Source organism: Gracilinanus agilis, chromosome 2 (assembly GCF_016433145.1).
Source record: "Gracilinanus agilis isolate LMUSP501 chromosome 2, AgileGrace, whole genome shotgun sequence".
In the NCBI taxonomy this organism is placed as follows: domain Eukaryota; kingdom Metazoa; phylum Chordata; class Mammalia; order Didelphimorphia; family Didelphidae; genus Gracilinanus; species Gracilinanus agilis.
The window spans coordinates 347,560,097-347,574,157 of record NC_058131.1 but is presented as its reverse complement, the minus strand read 5'-3'; the positions used below and the strand labels follow the sequence as shown (position 1 = coordinate 347,574,157).

At 48.2% G+C, this 14,061-nt stretch overlaps 2 protein-coding genes across 2 annotated transcripts; both read right to left on the bottom strand.

Annotated features, from left to right (window-relative positions):
• Positions 1–1,379: 1,379 nt before the first annotated feature.
• EIF6 (eukaryotic translation initiation factor 6) lies at positions 1,380–6,275 on the bottom strand. Its single transcript, XM_044664365.1, has 7 exons — positions 6,117–6,275; positions 5,793–5,904; positions 5,330–5,415; positions 4,444–4,619; positions 3,393–3,569; positions 2,316–2,497; positions 1,380–1,675 (listed from the first exon to the last, which is right to left on the bottom strand). Exons 2-7 carry the CDS (start codon positions 5,897–5,899, stop codon positions 1,666–1,668), a joined length of 738 nt encoding a protein of 245 aa, XP_044520300.1. The 5' UTR covers positions 5,900–5,904; positions 6,117–6,275; the 3' UTR covers positions 1,380–1,665.
• Positions 6,276–6,579: 304 nt separating this feature from the next.
• On the bottom strand, positions 6,580–12,415 carry FAM83C (family with sequence similarity 83 member C). Its single transcript, XM_044664364.1, has 4 exons — positions 11,906–12,415; positions 10,437–10,604; positions 9,003–9,127; positions 6,580–8,691 (listed from the first exon to the last, which is right to left on the bottom strand). The coding sequence occupies exons 1-4, from the start codon at positions 12,413–12,415 to the stop codon at positions 7,413–7,415; spliced, it is 2,082 nt and encodes a 693-aa protein (XP_044520299.1). The 3' UTR covers positions 6,580–7,412.
• Positions 12,416–14,061: the final 1,646 nt, after the last annotated feature.

Sequence of the window (14,061 nt, the reverse complement as noted above, 5' to 3'; positions counted from 1 at the left end):
CTGTTCTTTGCACATCTCTCAGCATTTGTAATACTACTAAATGCCTCACAGGCTCTTTTCTCAATTGAGCCTCCAACTCCCTGACATTCCCTAAGGCTCTGCTTAAATCCCACCTTTTTTCAGGGGGCCTTTCTGGTCCCACCAACTCTGAGATTACCTCCCATTTACTGTATATATCTTGTATTCCCATAGCTATTAGAATGTGATTTCTCCCATTAGAACAGAGATCCTTTGTAGACTCTAAACCAGTGGTTCCCAAACTTTTTTGGCCTACAGTCCCCTTTCCAGAAAAAATATTACCGCCCCCTTACAGTTATTCACCACCCCCAAATGCAACTGTGGCCATCACCGCTTCCCTGGATTGCTGCAGCATCCACCAGGGGGCAGTGGCGCCTACTTTGGGAATCACTGCTCTAAATGATCACCCTAATGCAAATATTAATAATATGGAAAAATAAGACTTGATCAATGACACATGTAAAATCCAGTAGAATTGCTGGGTGGCTGGGGTTAGGAGGAGGGGAGAGAAAGAGAATCATGTAACCATGGAAATATATTCTAAATTAATTAAATAAAATTTTTCAAAAAAAAGAATCCCAAGGGCAGCTGACTGAATAAAGACTTTTTGAAAAGAAAAAACAAAAACAAAAAACAAAAACATGGTATCCTTGAGGACAAGGATGGTGTGGTGTTTTTGTCTTGCCTTGTATATGTCCCCAGTGCTTAACAGTGCCTGGCACATAATGGGGGCTTAATAAAAAAAAATGCTTGACTTGACTAGTCTACACTACTATCCAAATTTCTTTTCCTATACTAAGCTCATGCCACTGCCTGGTGTGGGCTCTCCAAGTTATCTCCATCTGCTGATGTTCTTTCCATTAAGGTCCAAACCAAATACTTTATCCATGAAGCCTTAGACCATTAGGTGAAGGTGACTTTTTTTTTTTTTTTTAAACCCTTACCTTCCATCTTAGAATCAATACTGTATATTGGTTCCACAGAGGCAGAAGAGTGGTGAGGGCTAGGCACCAGGAGTTAAGTGACTTGCCAGGGGGCACACAGCTAGAAAGTGCCTGAGAAGTAGTATTGATTGCAAGACAGAAGATAAGGGTTTTTAAAAGAAAAAATAAAGTAGAACCTTCATGTCTCTAGGCCTACTCCTCAATTCACTAAGCCACTTAGCTGCCCCTGTCAGTGTTTTCTAATCAATTTTTCAAAGTATTTCCTGGATCCCTCCTTTGCATCCATTATTGATTATCTGTGAAGTTCCTAAGCCCTTTGAGAGCAAGGACCAAAAGTAAGAATCCTTCCTAAGAGTATCCTTCCTCCCCAGAGCAAGAGTCCCTTTTCAATAATTTCAGGCAGCCAGGATAACAAAGTACAGAACAAGGGGCCCCAAGTGCCTTTTAATGATGGAATAGGGCAAAAGGATAGTGGAGATCAAAGAGCCAAGGTGAATTCATTTAAGGATTTTTTTTTTTTTTTAAACAGTAAAAATGAAGTTACAGGAAATCAATCCTGGAAGCTTTTTTAGATTCCCCACAGGTCCAAGCTCCAAAGTGCAGATGTAAAGACTCTCTCTGCAGGGCTTCAAGCCATACTGGAGCTGTAGCAGGAACCAAGGTCCTTATTCAAGAGGCCAGGCAGCAGGGATAATAGAATCACTCAAGTTAAACTGGGAAAAAGGAAAGAAAAAAAAAAAAAAAAAGGTCTGTTGCACAATTACTCTTCCTTCAGCTAATCCCCAAACTCCCTTACACTATCGCAGTTATATACACTTTTTGGGGGTCATTTTTTTTGACAATCTGGTGAAGCCTAGGCATCCATTCTGAGAATAACATTTTAATACTTTAATTGAAGAAAATGCTAAATTACAATTAATGACTAATTAAAAATAAAAAGATGTCATTTTCTTCCCCATCTAAATTCAAGGATACTCTGAAATTTGCCCATGGACCTCAGCTTAAGAATTCCCTGCTCTAAAGAAACCTCTAGCTCTTCTGGGAGAATACCCTTAAATATCCGTTCCTTGTTTGGGGCACAAAGCTTGTGATTATTTATAGGGAATTCTAGAAAAAAACCTATGAATGAACTGTGTGCTCTTGTTTCTTGGTCATTAGCTAAATGCTTGGAAAGCTAAGCTGTACCCAGTCCCTGGGAACTACAGGGGAATGCCTGGGAACCTAATGAATTATTTTATCGACACAGGTGGGGCCCACATTATAAATGAACAGATTTCTTTGGTTTAGCCCATATCAATCCATAAAAACCTTTAAGAATGCTAGGAATCAGCTGCAGTCACAATAATCACTCACCTGTCAATGAGGGAATCTCTCATGCTGGTGGCAATGGTGCTGGGTTGGGCTTCATTAAGTTTGAAAACGCTCTCTACCACTGACAGCTCTGTGCTAGTTGTGTCCAGCCCACAGAAGGCACACCAGTCGTTGACCACCATTCCAGCTGCAATCACCTCACTTCCCCGGTTCACAGTACCAGCCTGCCAGAGAACCGTGTGTACCTTAAGTTCCTCTCTTCAACAGGTCCCCCACCCACTTTATACACATACCTTCCATCTTAGAATCAATACTGTGTATTGGTTCCAAGGCAGAATAATGGTAAGGGCTAGGCAATGGGGGTGAAGTGACTTGTCCAGGATCATGGAGCTAGGAAGTGTCTGAAGCCAAATTTGAACCTAGGACCTACCATTTCTGGACCTGGCTCTCAATCCACTGAGCTACCCAGCTGCCCCCTCTTCAATGTTTTTAATGTGGACAGTGATTTTCCAAAGCTGAGAGGCCTACAGAGCTGTCCTCAATCCCGGACATCATCAATACTAGAGGCCTTTATGGAGTTATCCTTTCACTTTTTGCCTGATGTTTCTAATGATTTCAAGGTCATAAAGGCACCTGTCCATATTAGATGACTACTCCCAGGGGTATACACATTTTTACTTCTGTATCTCAGGTTGGGTAAAATAGTACCCAGAATTTTTTGGGGATCATTAAGATAATATTGGAGAATCATTAAAAAGTGATCAAATGGCTGACAATCCAGAGCTTCAATTTCTAAGATGTTACTTCTTCCCAGATTGATGGAGGGAATGCACCGAGGACCATGCAGCAGCCTCCACACCTACTCCTCATGCTCACAGCTGCTCCCATCCCTGGCCAATCATAAAATAGCAGCCAAGCCTAAGGTGATTGATGCCCCACTTGGCAAAAGGCAAGTTTTAGCTGGTTTTGCTTTTATGAGATGGGGTGGGAAACTCTGAACATCTTTGCCTCATTAGGCTATAGGATGGTGACTCAGCTCTGAAATATCAGGATTAGCTCTAGCTATAACTGCAGAAATCAGGTCAAGTTGGGCCTGAGGGCAGAGGGAAAGGTACTTACCACCAGCGGGACTTGGAGAAGAGAGGACAATTCATCTTGGTCCTCAATGGAAGTCTTTGGATGCACCAGCCCTCCCTGATTGCTAAAAACACAGTAGCTCCCCACCAGCACCTGATCAGCCACTGTCTGTCTGAAGACTTCGACCTTAAGCACATCAGCTAGAATTTCTTCTGTCTCCTGTGAGTTCACAAGCACAGTTCAGAAACCAAGCTTATCAAAGTGTGAAGAAACCACCAGGCCTTCAATGTCTTCATATTTATCAGCATCCACATTCCCACCAAAAAAAGAAAGGGATATTTGGCTATATACATGTTCAGTCAATATTGAGATATGGAGACAACCATAAGTGACCAATTTACTTCTCTAGAGCTGCAATAGGGCTCTAGACTGATAACCCTCAGCAGGTTTGGCAAAGGTGCTGGGGGCTGGTCACTACCACAGTACCTCCCCCCAGCCCAGCTCTGTGCCAAAACATTCATAAGATGACAGATCTGGAACAGAAAGGGAGTTGAAGATCCAACCTCCTACCCCCTCATTACAGATAGGAATTGAGGCCTGGAGAGGTTAAGTTAATTTTCCATCTTCACACTGGTAATAACAGAACTGAGATTTAAGCCCAAGTTCTGACTTCAAAACCAAACACTTTTATACAAGTATCTATTCTTCAAAACAAATGTTAATGAAAGACTACATATCCCATTTCCAAAAGCCCTGCTTTGGAATCAGATTGTGGTTTTTCTCCATTTCAAGTCATATGTAACTTTAGAGGTATTTCCCTAAATGACTACAGCTCAAACGTCCCTCTTATGTATTTAGTTGCTCTCCCTATCTGGATGAGAAGTTTCTTAGGAGGTAAGGACCATATCTATCTAATCTTTTTCACCATAGCTCTGCACAGGAATCAGTGAATTAAAGCTGGATGAGACCTTATTTTACAAAGAAGATTCCATACATCACTTTATTTTTGTTGATGACTGTTTCTAGAACCCAAATGCTTCTGAGAGACTCTTAAAACAGACTATCTAGGGACTATAATGAATCTCCTCCTTACCCTGTCCAGGTCTGGGTGAACGAGAGCTACATAGTCATTACAGGTGGTAACATTGCCCAGTGCTGAGAGCCGTTCTTCTACCCGTCGGATCTGCACGGAGTCAGGGAGACTATTTCGGATGTGCTGTAGTTCCTGGTCTGTAGTATTGTTGGGCACAAGAAGGCCATGTCGATTTCCTGGTGAGAGCCAGAAGGAAACATCCACTAAGTTGGGGAGAGAGGAGGCACAGAAGCATCACCCTTATCTTCTTCCAGGTTGTCCTTTCATAAAAGGACTTGCTATCTCCTGACCTGGTACCACAGGGCCCCATGCCCACCCTCCCTTTTTCATCTTCAATACTGAGGATGAGATTACTTGTCTTAGCACTTAGCACAGGTATCTGAAATAGGAAGTAACTAGTTTTTAAAAGATTCAAGCAACAAATTCAACCAATGAAAATGAATTCCCATAATCATGTGGATACCAAATGGCTTGGCAAGAAATCAAAATGTGCAATGTCCTGACAATTGTTTTAATAATTAATTTCGTTCCTAAGATACCAAATTTATTATCTCAGATTCCTATCCACTTCAGACTCAGGGAAAGGAAGTGTGGGAGGCTAGGAAGTAAAATACTCAAATATTATCCCCAACTGTAACACCAGCTACTTCAACTTTGAATGGATTCTCTGACTGAAAAACTCCACAGGCAGGTCCAGCATGACTAACACCATTGTTGATCACAACTCAATGCAGTGAAAATCCAAAAGGTCTGCTTGAAAATCCTTATTGCACAAGAGATGATTCACTAAAGGCTGGGAATATTATGAGTCATAAGGACCTTTGTATCATCCTCCCCATAAACCCCACCCTTGCCCCTCTGCCCAGGCCTTCTGGGCCTGACGTACCCACACACATGCGACCAATGATTCTGCAGCCAGCGATGGAAGCGTGTACCACTGGAATGGTCTCTGAGAGCTCGCCTTCAAACACACTGTGAACATACAGTCGGCCCACAAGTCACTGAATGACACCCCAGAAGGTACCAAGGTGACTCTTCTCTGGTGCTGCTGGGCTTTTCCCTTCTCCCCTCCCTCCCCGGTTGGCCACACCCCTCCAGGATCTTAGGATCCTACCTTTAGAATTAAAATAGGCCTTAGTAACTTATTCACTCAGGCTTCCTTCTAAGAGCTCTTTCCAATGCCTTTTGAAAGCTAAGGTGAAAGCTAAGTTAAGGGTAAAAAACAACCATTCCCATGGTAAAGATGGAGGAAACTGAGGCCCAGAGCTGGGACCCGGAATCCAATGAAAGGATGACCAGGATGACGCCGGGCAGGCCCCCCCCCCCCTCCCTGGCTCAGCGAGTCCCACCTGTAAAAGTTCTCCGAGCCACCGATGGCCACTAGGCAATAGGTGTTGGTGAGCTTGGCGAAGCAGCCGATCTCGCAGTTGTTCTCGAAAGACGCTCGGACCGCCATGGGGCCTGAGGACGGGGGTTAGGCCGTCAGGGAGCCGCCCTCCGCCAGAACCTGCGGCCCGTTCGGGATTCCCCCTCCCTGTCCCCTCCCCCCTCCCCCCAAGCCCGCCGTCCCCTGAAGCAGCCTCGGCTCGGCAGCACTGGTCGATCCCCGGCTCCTCCCTCCTCCTCCTCCTCCGACTCTACCCTCTCAGATCCCACCGCCAGGCCCGGCTCACCGGGTAAAAGCTCTGGCACGAGGCGCTCGTAATTCGCTTCCGTTTCCGCCCTTGAGTTGAGACTTCCGGGACGAACGCCCCTCACTATGGGGCCGCTCTGGCCAAGGACTTCGGGACCACTCAGTGGTTCCCAATCCACAGCAAGGCGGAACCGAGGGGAGAGCGAGCCGAGGAACGCAGAAACTACCACCTACTTCAATCCGCTCAGGTCACTTCTCTGCTGGAGACCCGCCCCTTCCGGTTCTTCACGTCATCACCACCCCAACCCTTCCCCAGCTATTCCGCCCCACCCCCACCACGCCTCCCAGGCCCGCCCACTACCTCTCAGGCTCTTCTCCCATCTCCTGCCAACCTTCCCCGGGTTCATCTTTCAAAGGAGCCCCAGGTGACTTTCCCAGGCTGGCTGGGAAGGGGTCTAAGTCCCCAACCCCAGAGTCCCACAGATCACACCAGTAGAGCGTCGTTGGCCAGGAACTTAAGTTTATTTGCGTTCATTTCCCACTGACATCCGTGTATGTGGCTCAGGGAAAGGGGTTGTCCTATGTGATCCTGTGTGGGAGGGGGCTTACATGTACACATATGCTTGTCAGGCCCGACAAGACACGGTGCTGGATCCCTGCTCAGGACATCCTCTTGGCTTGGAGTGCCCCCCCCCCACCATTTTAGGGTTCTCCTCTAATCCTCCTCTTCCATCCTTGAATCCCTTCATTCCAGAAGCAGCCCCAGGAGTCAGGCATGACTAATATGGTGGTTTACCTTCTGGACTCCTAGCTGTCCTCATATATGCTCCTTTTGGGTTAGGGACCTCAGAAGGTAATGAATCCTTGTTCAGATAGGGTTCCACTAATGACGGGGAGCTCACTACCTTAGGATAATCTTCTCCATCTCCCCACCCTCCACCTCAACACCTGGAAAACAGTTAATAAGCACAAGGGGATGGAAGACACTGGTTGGCCTGTGTATGCTGAGGTCAAAAAGCGTCAGCAGGGTCACAAGTCAGTGGGTGGGATTCAGTGGGATGGGCTATCACTGGATAAGTACAGTCCATAGTGGTGTAGCTGGTAGGGGTCAGTAGGTCAGAAATGGAGTTGGGATCAGTAGAGTGAAATTTTAGATGAAAGGGGAGTGGTCAGGGTCAGGTAGGGGGTCAGTAGGGTTGAAGGATTAATAGTGTTGGCCTTTGATGACACTTGTCTCTGGTTTTTGGGCCTGTGACACTTCAGGCCAAGTGAAAAGCTGGGGCTAGCCTCATGAGTTCTCTGCAGAGCTTGGGCCTAAGGGGCAGGCAAGGGGGTCTTAGGTCTCAAAGCGGCTTCGAATCAGTCTAAACTTAGACTTGTTATATTTAGTGATGAGATCCAGCTTGCTATGACCCAGAGTCAGACGTTTCTCCTCCCCAGGAGTATGATTCCGGGTACCAGCAGTGATGCAGGATGCTCGTGGGCCAGGAACATTGGAGACACCAGGTTCCTGTGGGTTAGGGGCAATAGGTACACTAGAAACAACAGATTCCCGTGGGCTAGGGGCACTGGGGATGCCAGGGACACCCGAGTCTGGACTCCTCCTTATCCCCTGTAGCTTGTGGTATTTGGTGATAAGGTCCAACTTGCTGTGGCCCAGGGTCATCCGCTTCTCATCCTCAGAAGCTACCTTGACCCTGCCCATGGAGTCTGGGGTAGAGATCCTGACTGGCCCTGACCCCTCAATCCGGAATGGACCATATTTAGCCACAAGGTCCAGCTGGCCCAGAGTTGGCCGCCTCTGTTCCATAGGCTGCTCAATGATCTTGACATGATCTCCAGAGCCTGGGCTCCCAGAACCAGGTGTCTGAGAACCCCTGGGGAGGAGGTCTAGTCGTCCATAGTTGTGACTGGGAGGGGATAGCTTCTTTTCCTGTGATGGCTTCTGACTTGCTTCTGGGACTAGTATAGGTATTCCACAGAGGCCCCTGGGTAAGCTGGGCTCCTGGCTATGGATGAACCCATTCTCTGGAAGTCGAGGAAGGGATACGAGGTGCAACTGGCGGGAAAACAGAGGGTTCCCTATCCCTGGTCCTGTTACTGGTCCTAGCCCCTGCCCAAGTCCTTCCTGATTGAGGACTGGGGATGACTGAGCCCAGGGAGCTGTCCCCAGTGTGCCTAGGCTGGGTCGATAGGCTGCAGTTGGGCTGTGGTTGGAGTCTGATAATCGGCGGTGCAAGGGAAAGGGGCCACTAGCTTGGCGCCGGCCAGGACCAGGAGAACCAGAGGCTACAAAGCCACTGAAGCCCATGCCCCCACCTCCAGGCAACCCACAGTAGGAAGAGCTTGTAAGTGGGGAGCATTTGACACTGCCAAGGCTAGGACCAATTGGTGAGGTAGAAGGTGAACTAGGGAGGCCTGACTCAAAAACAAGGGCAGGTGGGGGTAGGCGGGGTGCTCGAGGAACTAATATGTCTTCCTCCCCACCAGAGAAGCCTTCCACGGCCTGAGACTCAGCAAACATGCAGCGGAACTCTCGGTCAAAATCCTCAACAATGCGGCCTCGAAGCTGTAGCACAAGACTGGTGTGAACTTGGCTGCAGAGCCACGTGAAGCTGAAGGAGGCAGAGAAAGAGGCAGTTAGAAAGCCAAAGGTAAGACAGTGAGAAGGGCCTACCACCGTCCATTCCAGTTCTAGCTGTCCCAGATTCCATGTGATCTTAGCCATGTCCTTCCCTTGCCCTGGACCTAAGTTTTCCCCTCTGTAAAATAGGAATTGGGCCATCAATGATCTCTAAACATTTTGTAGCATCATCTGTGTTGAGGAGGCAGAAGAGATTGTCTTACAAGCAAAAGGTGGAACCCTATTTCCTGCCTTCCACTAACCACCCAGGTTGCTCCTCATTCCATGATCCTTTGATCATACCTGTAGCTCCCAGCCACCACCTGCTCACAGTCGATGATGATAAATTTTTCCAGTGCCTGCCCTGTGAAGCGTCGTCCTGCCTTGCTGCAGTAGGTATCCCCACAAATGCTCCGCACACGCATATTCTAGAACTCAGGAAGAGACCCAGGGTCAGGAGGCACCTTTCTGACCTCCAAGACTTTTTCCTGCTGACTTCTGACCCTGACCTTCCCAGGTCACTCAATTCAACTAATTTCATTTCAACAAAAATGTGTTAAACACTTAGTATATGCATGGAGGTCACTCTGCATGCTCTTAAGGGACTTATATTTTGCCAGGAGGATAAAATATGAATGCAATAAGTATAATACACAATAGAATGAAGAGGGTAAAGGAGAGATCAGAGAACTCTAGGAATATCTGAGGTGGGTCAGAACCCTAGGAGGATCAGCAAAGGCTTAAAAGAGGAGATGGCTTCATGGAAAGAAATGACAAGCAGGTTAATTAAAAAAAACAACAGACCAATGGTATATGCATAACACAGGGAAATTGCTTGTCAGTTCTGGGAGGGGGGAGGGAGACAAGAATCATGTAACCATGGAGAAAAAATTTTAATTAAAAAAAAAAAAAAACGACCATGAGGCAGTTTAAGTGGCTCAGGAAATTGAGACCCAGGTCTAGAGACAGAGGAGGTCCTGGGTTCAAATTTGACTTCAGATACATCCTAGCTCTGTGACCCTGGGCAAGTATTTTAAACCCCCATTGCCTAGCCTTTACTGTTCTTCCTGCCTTGGAAACAATACACAGTATTGATTCTAAGATGGATGATGAAGGTTTAAAAAAATTGGAAGACCTACAGGAAATTATGAAGAGTAAAATGAACAAAACCAAGAACATATTATATATGGCAACAGTAATATTGTTTGAAGGATAACTGAATGTCCACCTTCAGAGAACACATGGAAATATGAAAGACATAGTTTTATATAAACATACATATATATGTCTAAATATGTATATTTTGGTCAAATGGTACCTTCTTTAGTGTAGGGAGGGGAGGGAAGAAGAGATACTTGGGAACTTTAATGTAACAAATAAATAAAAATGAAAATAGGAAAAAAAACAACCCAGAGGCACAACTCCTGATGTGAGCCTTAAAGAGGGAGGCCAAGGATTCTGAAAGACAGATCTGAAGAGGGAGCATATGGGAGGTAGCTTGGGCAAATGTACTACGAAGAAATGGTATCATGAATAACCTTGGAATTGCTGTCCCTGATCTTCCTCTCTAGCCCAGGCTAAGCCCTGATACTACTCAATAGTGCCTCCTGCTTGTTCTTATCCTTGATCTGACCCTGGTCCTGCTGACACAACACCCCACTGATCCCAGGCTGGTATCCTTGGCCCTGTGGACTCCCAACTGGTTCATCTCTGACCCTCCTACCCCTGTACACTGACCGGCAGGTGGCCCCCAGTAAGATCCATCTTGTAGCACATCTCCAGGAAGTGGTGCAAGTTGTCCTGAGCCAGCAGCAGGTAGACAGGCACAGCACGACGGCCTGAAGCCTCCATCAAATCACAGAGCAGCTCCATGTCTGTGAACACATCCATTACCACAGCCACAACCTGAAGGAGGAAGGAAGTAGGGTCTAGCCAATGGTAGCTGAGATACTTGGGGTCAGGTCTCAGCTCTGCTTGTCCTCACTGAATATGCTCCCTCTTAGAGCCTCAGTTTCCACATCTATATTTTACAAGGTTGAACTCGACACTGTAGATGATCATTTTCCTTCTGGGGGCTTTGGTAAAAGGGAGGAGAGTAGGATCTCTAAAGACCTTTCCAGTTATAAAGTCCTATGTGTTCTTCCTGGCTCACCCTGACTACCCCACCCCACATGGTCTCCCCTCTCAGGAATAAAGACTTGCTGAGCACCCATAGATGGCCCCTTGGACTACTAGTAGCTCCTTAATTCCTCTTTTCCTCTTCCACCAAGGCTAGGGAAATTAATTTACAATCTAATTGTACAGATAGGAAGACAGGGGCCCAGAGATAGAGAGGTTGTACAATGAGTTAAGCACCGAACTGGAACCTGAACCAACATCTCCTGACGGTCCCTGATGGGACATGTTGAAAGGGCAAACCACAGACTTTAGGCTGGAGACTGGCTTGAGGAGTAGTGAGAGCTAGGGGAGGAGTCTGAGATCAAAGCAGTTGGGACAGAGTTAATGACCCTATTAGATGTTATAGAGGGCCACCCATGCCCCAGGGCAGTATAAGGAACCTGCCCTGGGAAGTGGAGGGTGAAAGAAGGGACCAGGACCTAAGACCCTAGGACCATTCTTCAAATCCAGAGCCCTTTTGGGGGAAGGAAAGGTTCAAAGGGACAGGGCAGGTTTTACCTCTTCCTCTTTTGAGCTCTGGGCCTGCTCTTCCCTCCCATGAGCTGAAGCTCATCAGCTACTGAGCCAGAGCTGACCACTCTCTAGCATCAAATCCAGATTCCCAAATGAATTCTTCCCCAGGTCTCCTACACGGAGCCTCCTAGGGTTGTACCCCTGAATTCCAATGATGGTAAAAGGCAGGCTTATCTCAATGTCTTCCCTTCCCCTAGAAGAAATACACCAGAGAAAAATAGTGGGATGCTTAAGTGTCTTAGGATGTTTTGTGGGGAAAGAGGTAGGGAGAAAGCGGGGCAATCAGGCAGAATCCCTCCTCAATCTTTACCAGTCTAATTTCTCTAACCCCTCATCTTTTACTCCCTTAGCTGGTACCTATGAGTGCCCACAAAATTTGTAATCTAGATCCAAAATCTGCCTGGCCTCCACCCTTGACCAAGTCCTCCCAAACAGCCCCATCCCGCTTATCCTTCATCCCTAAGGGCCCTGCCCAATCAACTAGTCCTAGTACCCAAACCCATCCAGTCCTGTACCGTGCGGGCTTGGCTGAAGAGGAAGCGCAGTAAGTCTTTGATGTTCTTGGCCTTGTCCCTCTGGAAGTGGACAACAGCTTGTGTGGGGCTAAAGCCTGTGGCCTGGGGAATCTCTGGCCAGCCCAGGTCCAAGGCAGGTGGCTCAGCATCTGTTGCTGCTGGGAAGTAGGTGCCAGAGGTGGCCTGAGAGGTGAGGCTGAGCCGGTCAGCAGGGCCTGAGGTCCGGAGGCCTGGCTTGCCATCTCTATCCCCACCCTCACCAATGTCTCCAATTTCAGGGCCTCCACGGGCATGTTGGGTCATATAGTCAAGGTCCAGAGCAGAAAGGAAGGGCAACTCCCGCTCCTCAGCGATGACTCGAAGATAGGCAGCCTCCCCATGTTCCAGGAGGGCATCTGCAGCCAGCCGGGCGGCTTCACTGTGTCTTAGGACCAGGGGCAGGGTCTCCCGCCACCAGGGCCGCTTGAGTTCCTCTACTCGGCCCCGAAGGGCTCCCGGGCCCCCAAACATGGTCTCGAGACCCACTCCCAATACCCCTACCTATCCAAATTGCACCCTTAGCCCCAAGGACCAAGCCTTGGGCCTTGGTCGCCCCATGACCAATGCTTTCTCGCTCTTACTAGACTACCACAGGGAGAGATGTGAAGAGGCAAGTGCTGTGGCCGCACCCACACTGGGGGGGCTGGTCCCATCCTGCCACCCTAAGTCTGTGCCAGGCTCCGCCCCTGATGCCCCCGGCCACTTTGGGGGAACCTGTCAGATCAGCCCCACCCGCTGCTGTCAGGACTCGCCCAAACCCCACTGAGCGGATTGGTGAGAGCCAGTGGTTCCCTCCTTGGCCCTTACCCAGCGTCAGCACCAGTCTGAGCTCCTATCCGGTCCCCTTTCATGGTCCAGAAGACCCCACCTTATGCCAAGGGCTTGTACACAAATACATACATACTGGCATATATGTAGACACTGACACACCTAGACACCTAGGACCACTGCCTCTTCTCCCTCTCTCCCTGCATCCCTCTGAACCTGGCTATTCATAGCACAAACCTTGTCCTAGGGTAAGAACACAATAGGCTCAGACCTCCAATCCCCAGTCAAGTCCTTATTCTAAGACCTAAGTCTTCCTCCTAGGCCAGCCTGGGGCCACAGTAGGTGAATATTTTGGTTCCTTAGCCAAGTCCAGGCTGTGCCAACTTTGCAGGGAGCAGGGTGGTGGTAGAGGAAATCCACCACCAGGCTGCTCCAGTTTAGAAGATGTCCACCTCTAGGGCCCAACAGAATCAATGAACAGAGGCACAGGTCTGGCCTTCGCAGGGCCTGGATTGGATGGAATGGGGCTCTAGGGACATGAGGATATTTGCATGGAGCCAAAATCCTGGGAAAATTTGGTGGGGTTATTCCCCATCACACATAGCCTAAGGAACTGAAGCCCTGGGTGGAAAGAGAGACCTGTTCATGGTCACACGGTGATTCTGCCCAGGACTCTGACTTTGTACCTGTTCCCTCTCCAGCCAGACCAGGCAGAGAAGAGGAGGTTGCTGTGGGGCAGGGGGCTGAGTAAGCAGAGCCAGACACTGTGGGAGGTAATGAGGTGCCTGTTGGGGCAGCTGAGATAGCAGGGGCTTCATTAGGCCCCTATCTCACAATCTTAGCATTTGGAGGAGGGGGCAGGGGAGGAGTCAGGCCCAGAGTGACTCCAGAACATATACTAGCACCTGTGCTGTGCCTGTATCTGAGTATATGGGTAGCATTATGTATATCACTGCTTCTACCTGTATCTGTGCAAACATGTACCAATAATAATGTCTGGAGATGTATATTTATATATGCCTGTATATCTGGATCTCAGTGCTTTATGTATCCCCAGCATGTCTCCGGAGAGATCGCCGACTAGGGCCCTGTTCTAGGGAGAGAAGAGATTGGGAGAGATTGGGCTGTATTGAGACTCAGAGTGCTTGGTTTGGTTTTGCCTTATTTATTACCCTTGTGACCTTTGGTAAATCACTCAAACTCTCAGGCCTGTTTCCTCACTTGTAAGAGTTGGGAGTCAAACTAAATGACCTTTATTTCCCAGCCTCTGGCAGTGGTGGTGGCGCTGGAGGGTAGGTGTGCTGCACACTGGGTGTGGAGAGAGAACTCTTGTGGTCTCAGAAATACCT

Bases quoted from the DNA above. Each gene is read 5' to 3' on its own strand.
- EIF6 (XM_044664365.1), bottom strand. From the start codon at position 5,899: ATGGCGGTCCGAGCGTCTTTCGAGAACAACTGCGAGATCGGCTGCTTC. The intron at 5,416-5,792 runs GTGGGACTCGCT...GTATGTTCACAG, and splicing joins GGCTCGGAGAACTTTTACAG to TGTGTTTGAAGGCGAGCTCT. The intron at 2,498-3,392 runs GTAAGTACCTTT...GTTCTCTGGCAG, and splicing joins TTCTCCAAGTCCCGCTGGTG to GCTGGTACTGTGAACCGGGG.
- FAM83C (XM_044664364.1), bottom strand. From the start codon at position 12,415: ATGTTTGGGGGCCCGGGAGCCCTTCGGGGCCGAGTAGAGGAACTCAAG. The intron at 10,605-11,905 runs GTACAGGACTGG...TTCCTCCTTCAG, and splicing joins TCTTCAGCCAAGCCCGCACG to GTTGTGGCTGTGGTAATGGA. The intron at 8,692-9,002 runs GTATGATCAAAG...TGCCTCCTTCAG, and splicing joins GTGGTGGCTGGGAGCTACAG to CTTCACGTGGCTCTGCAGCC.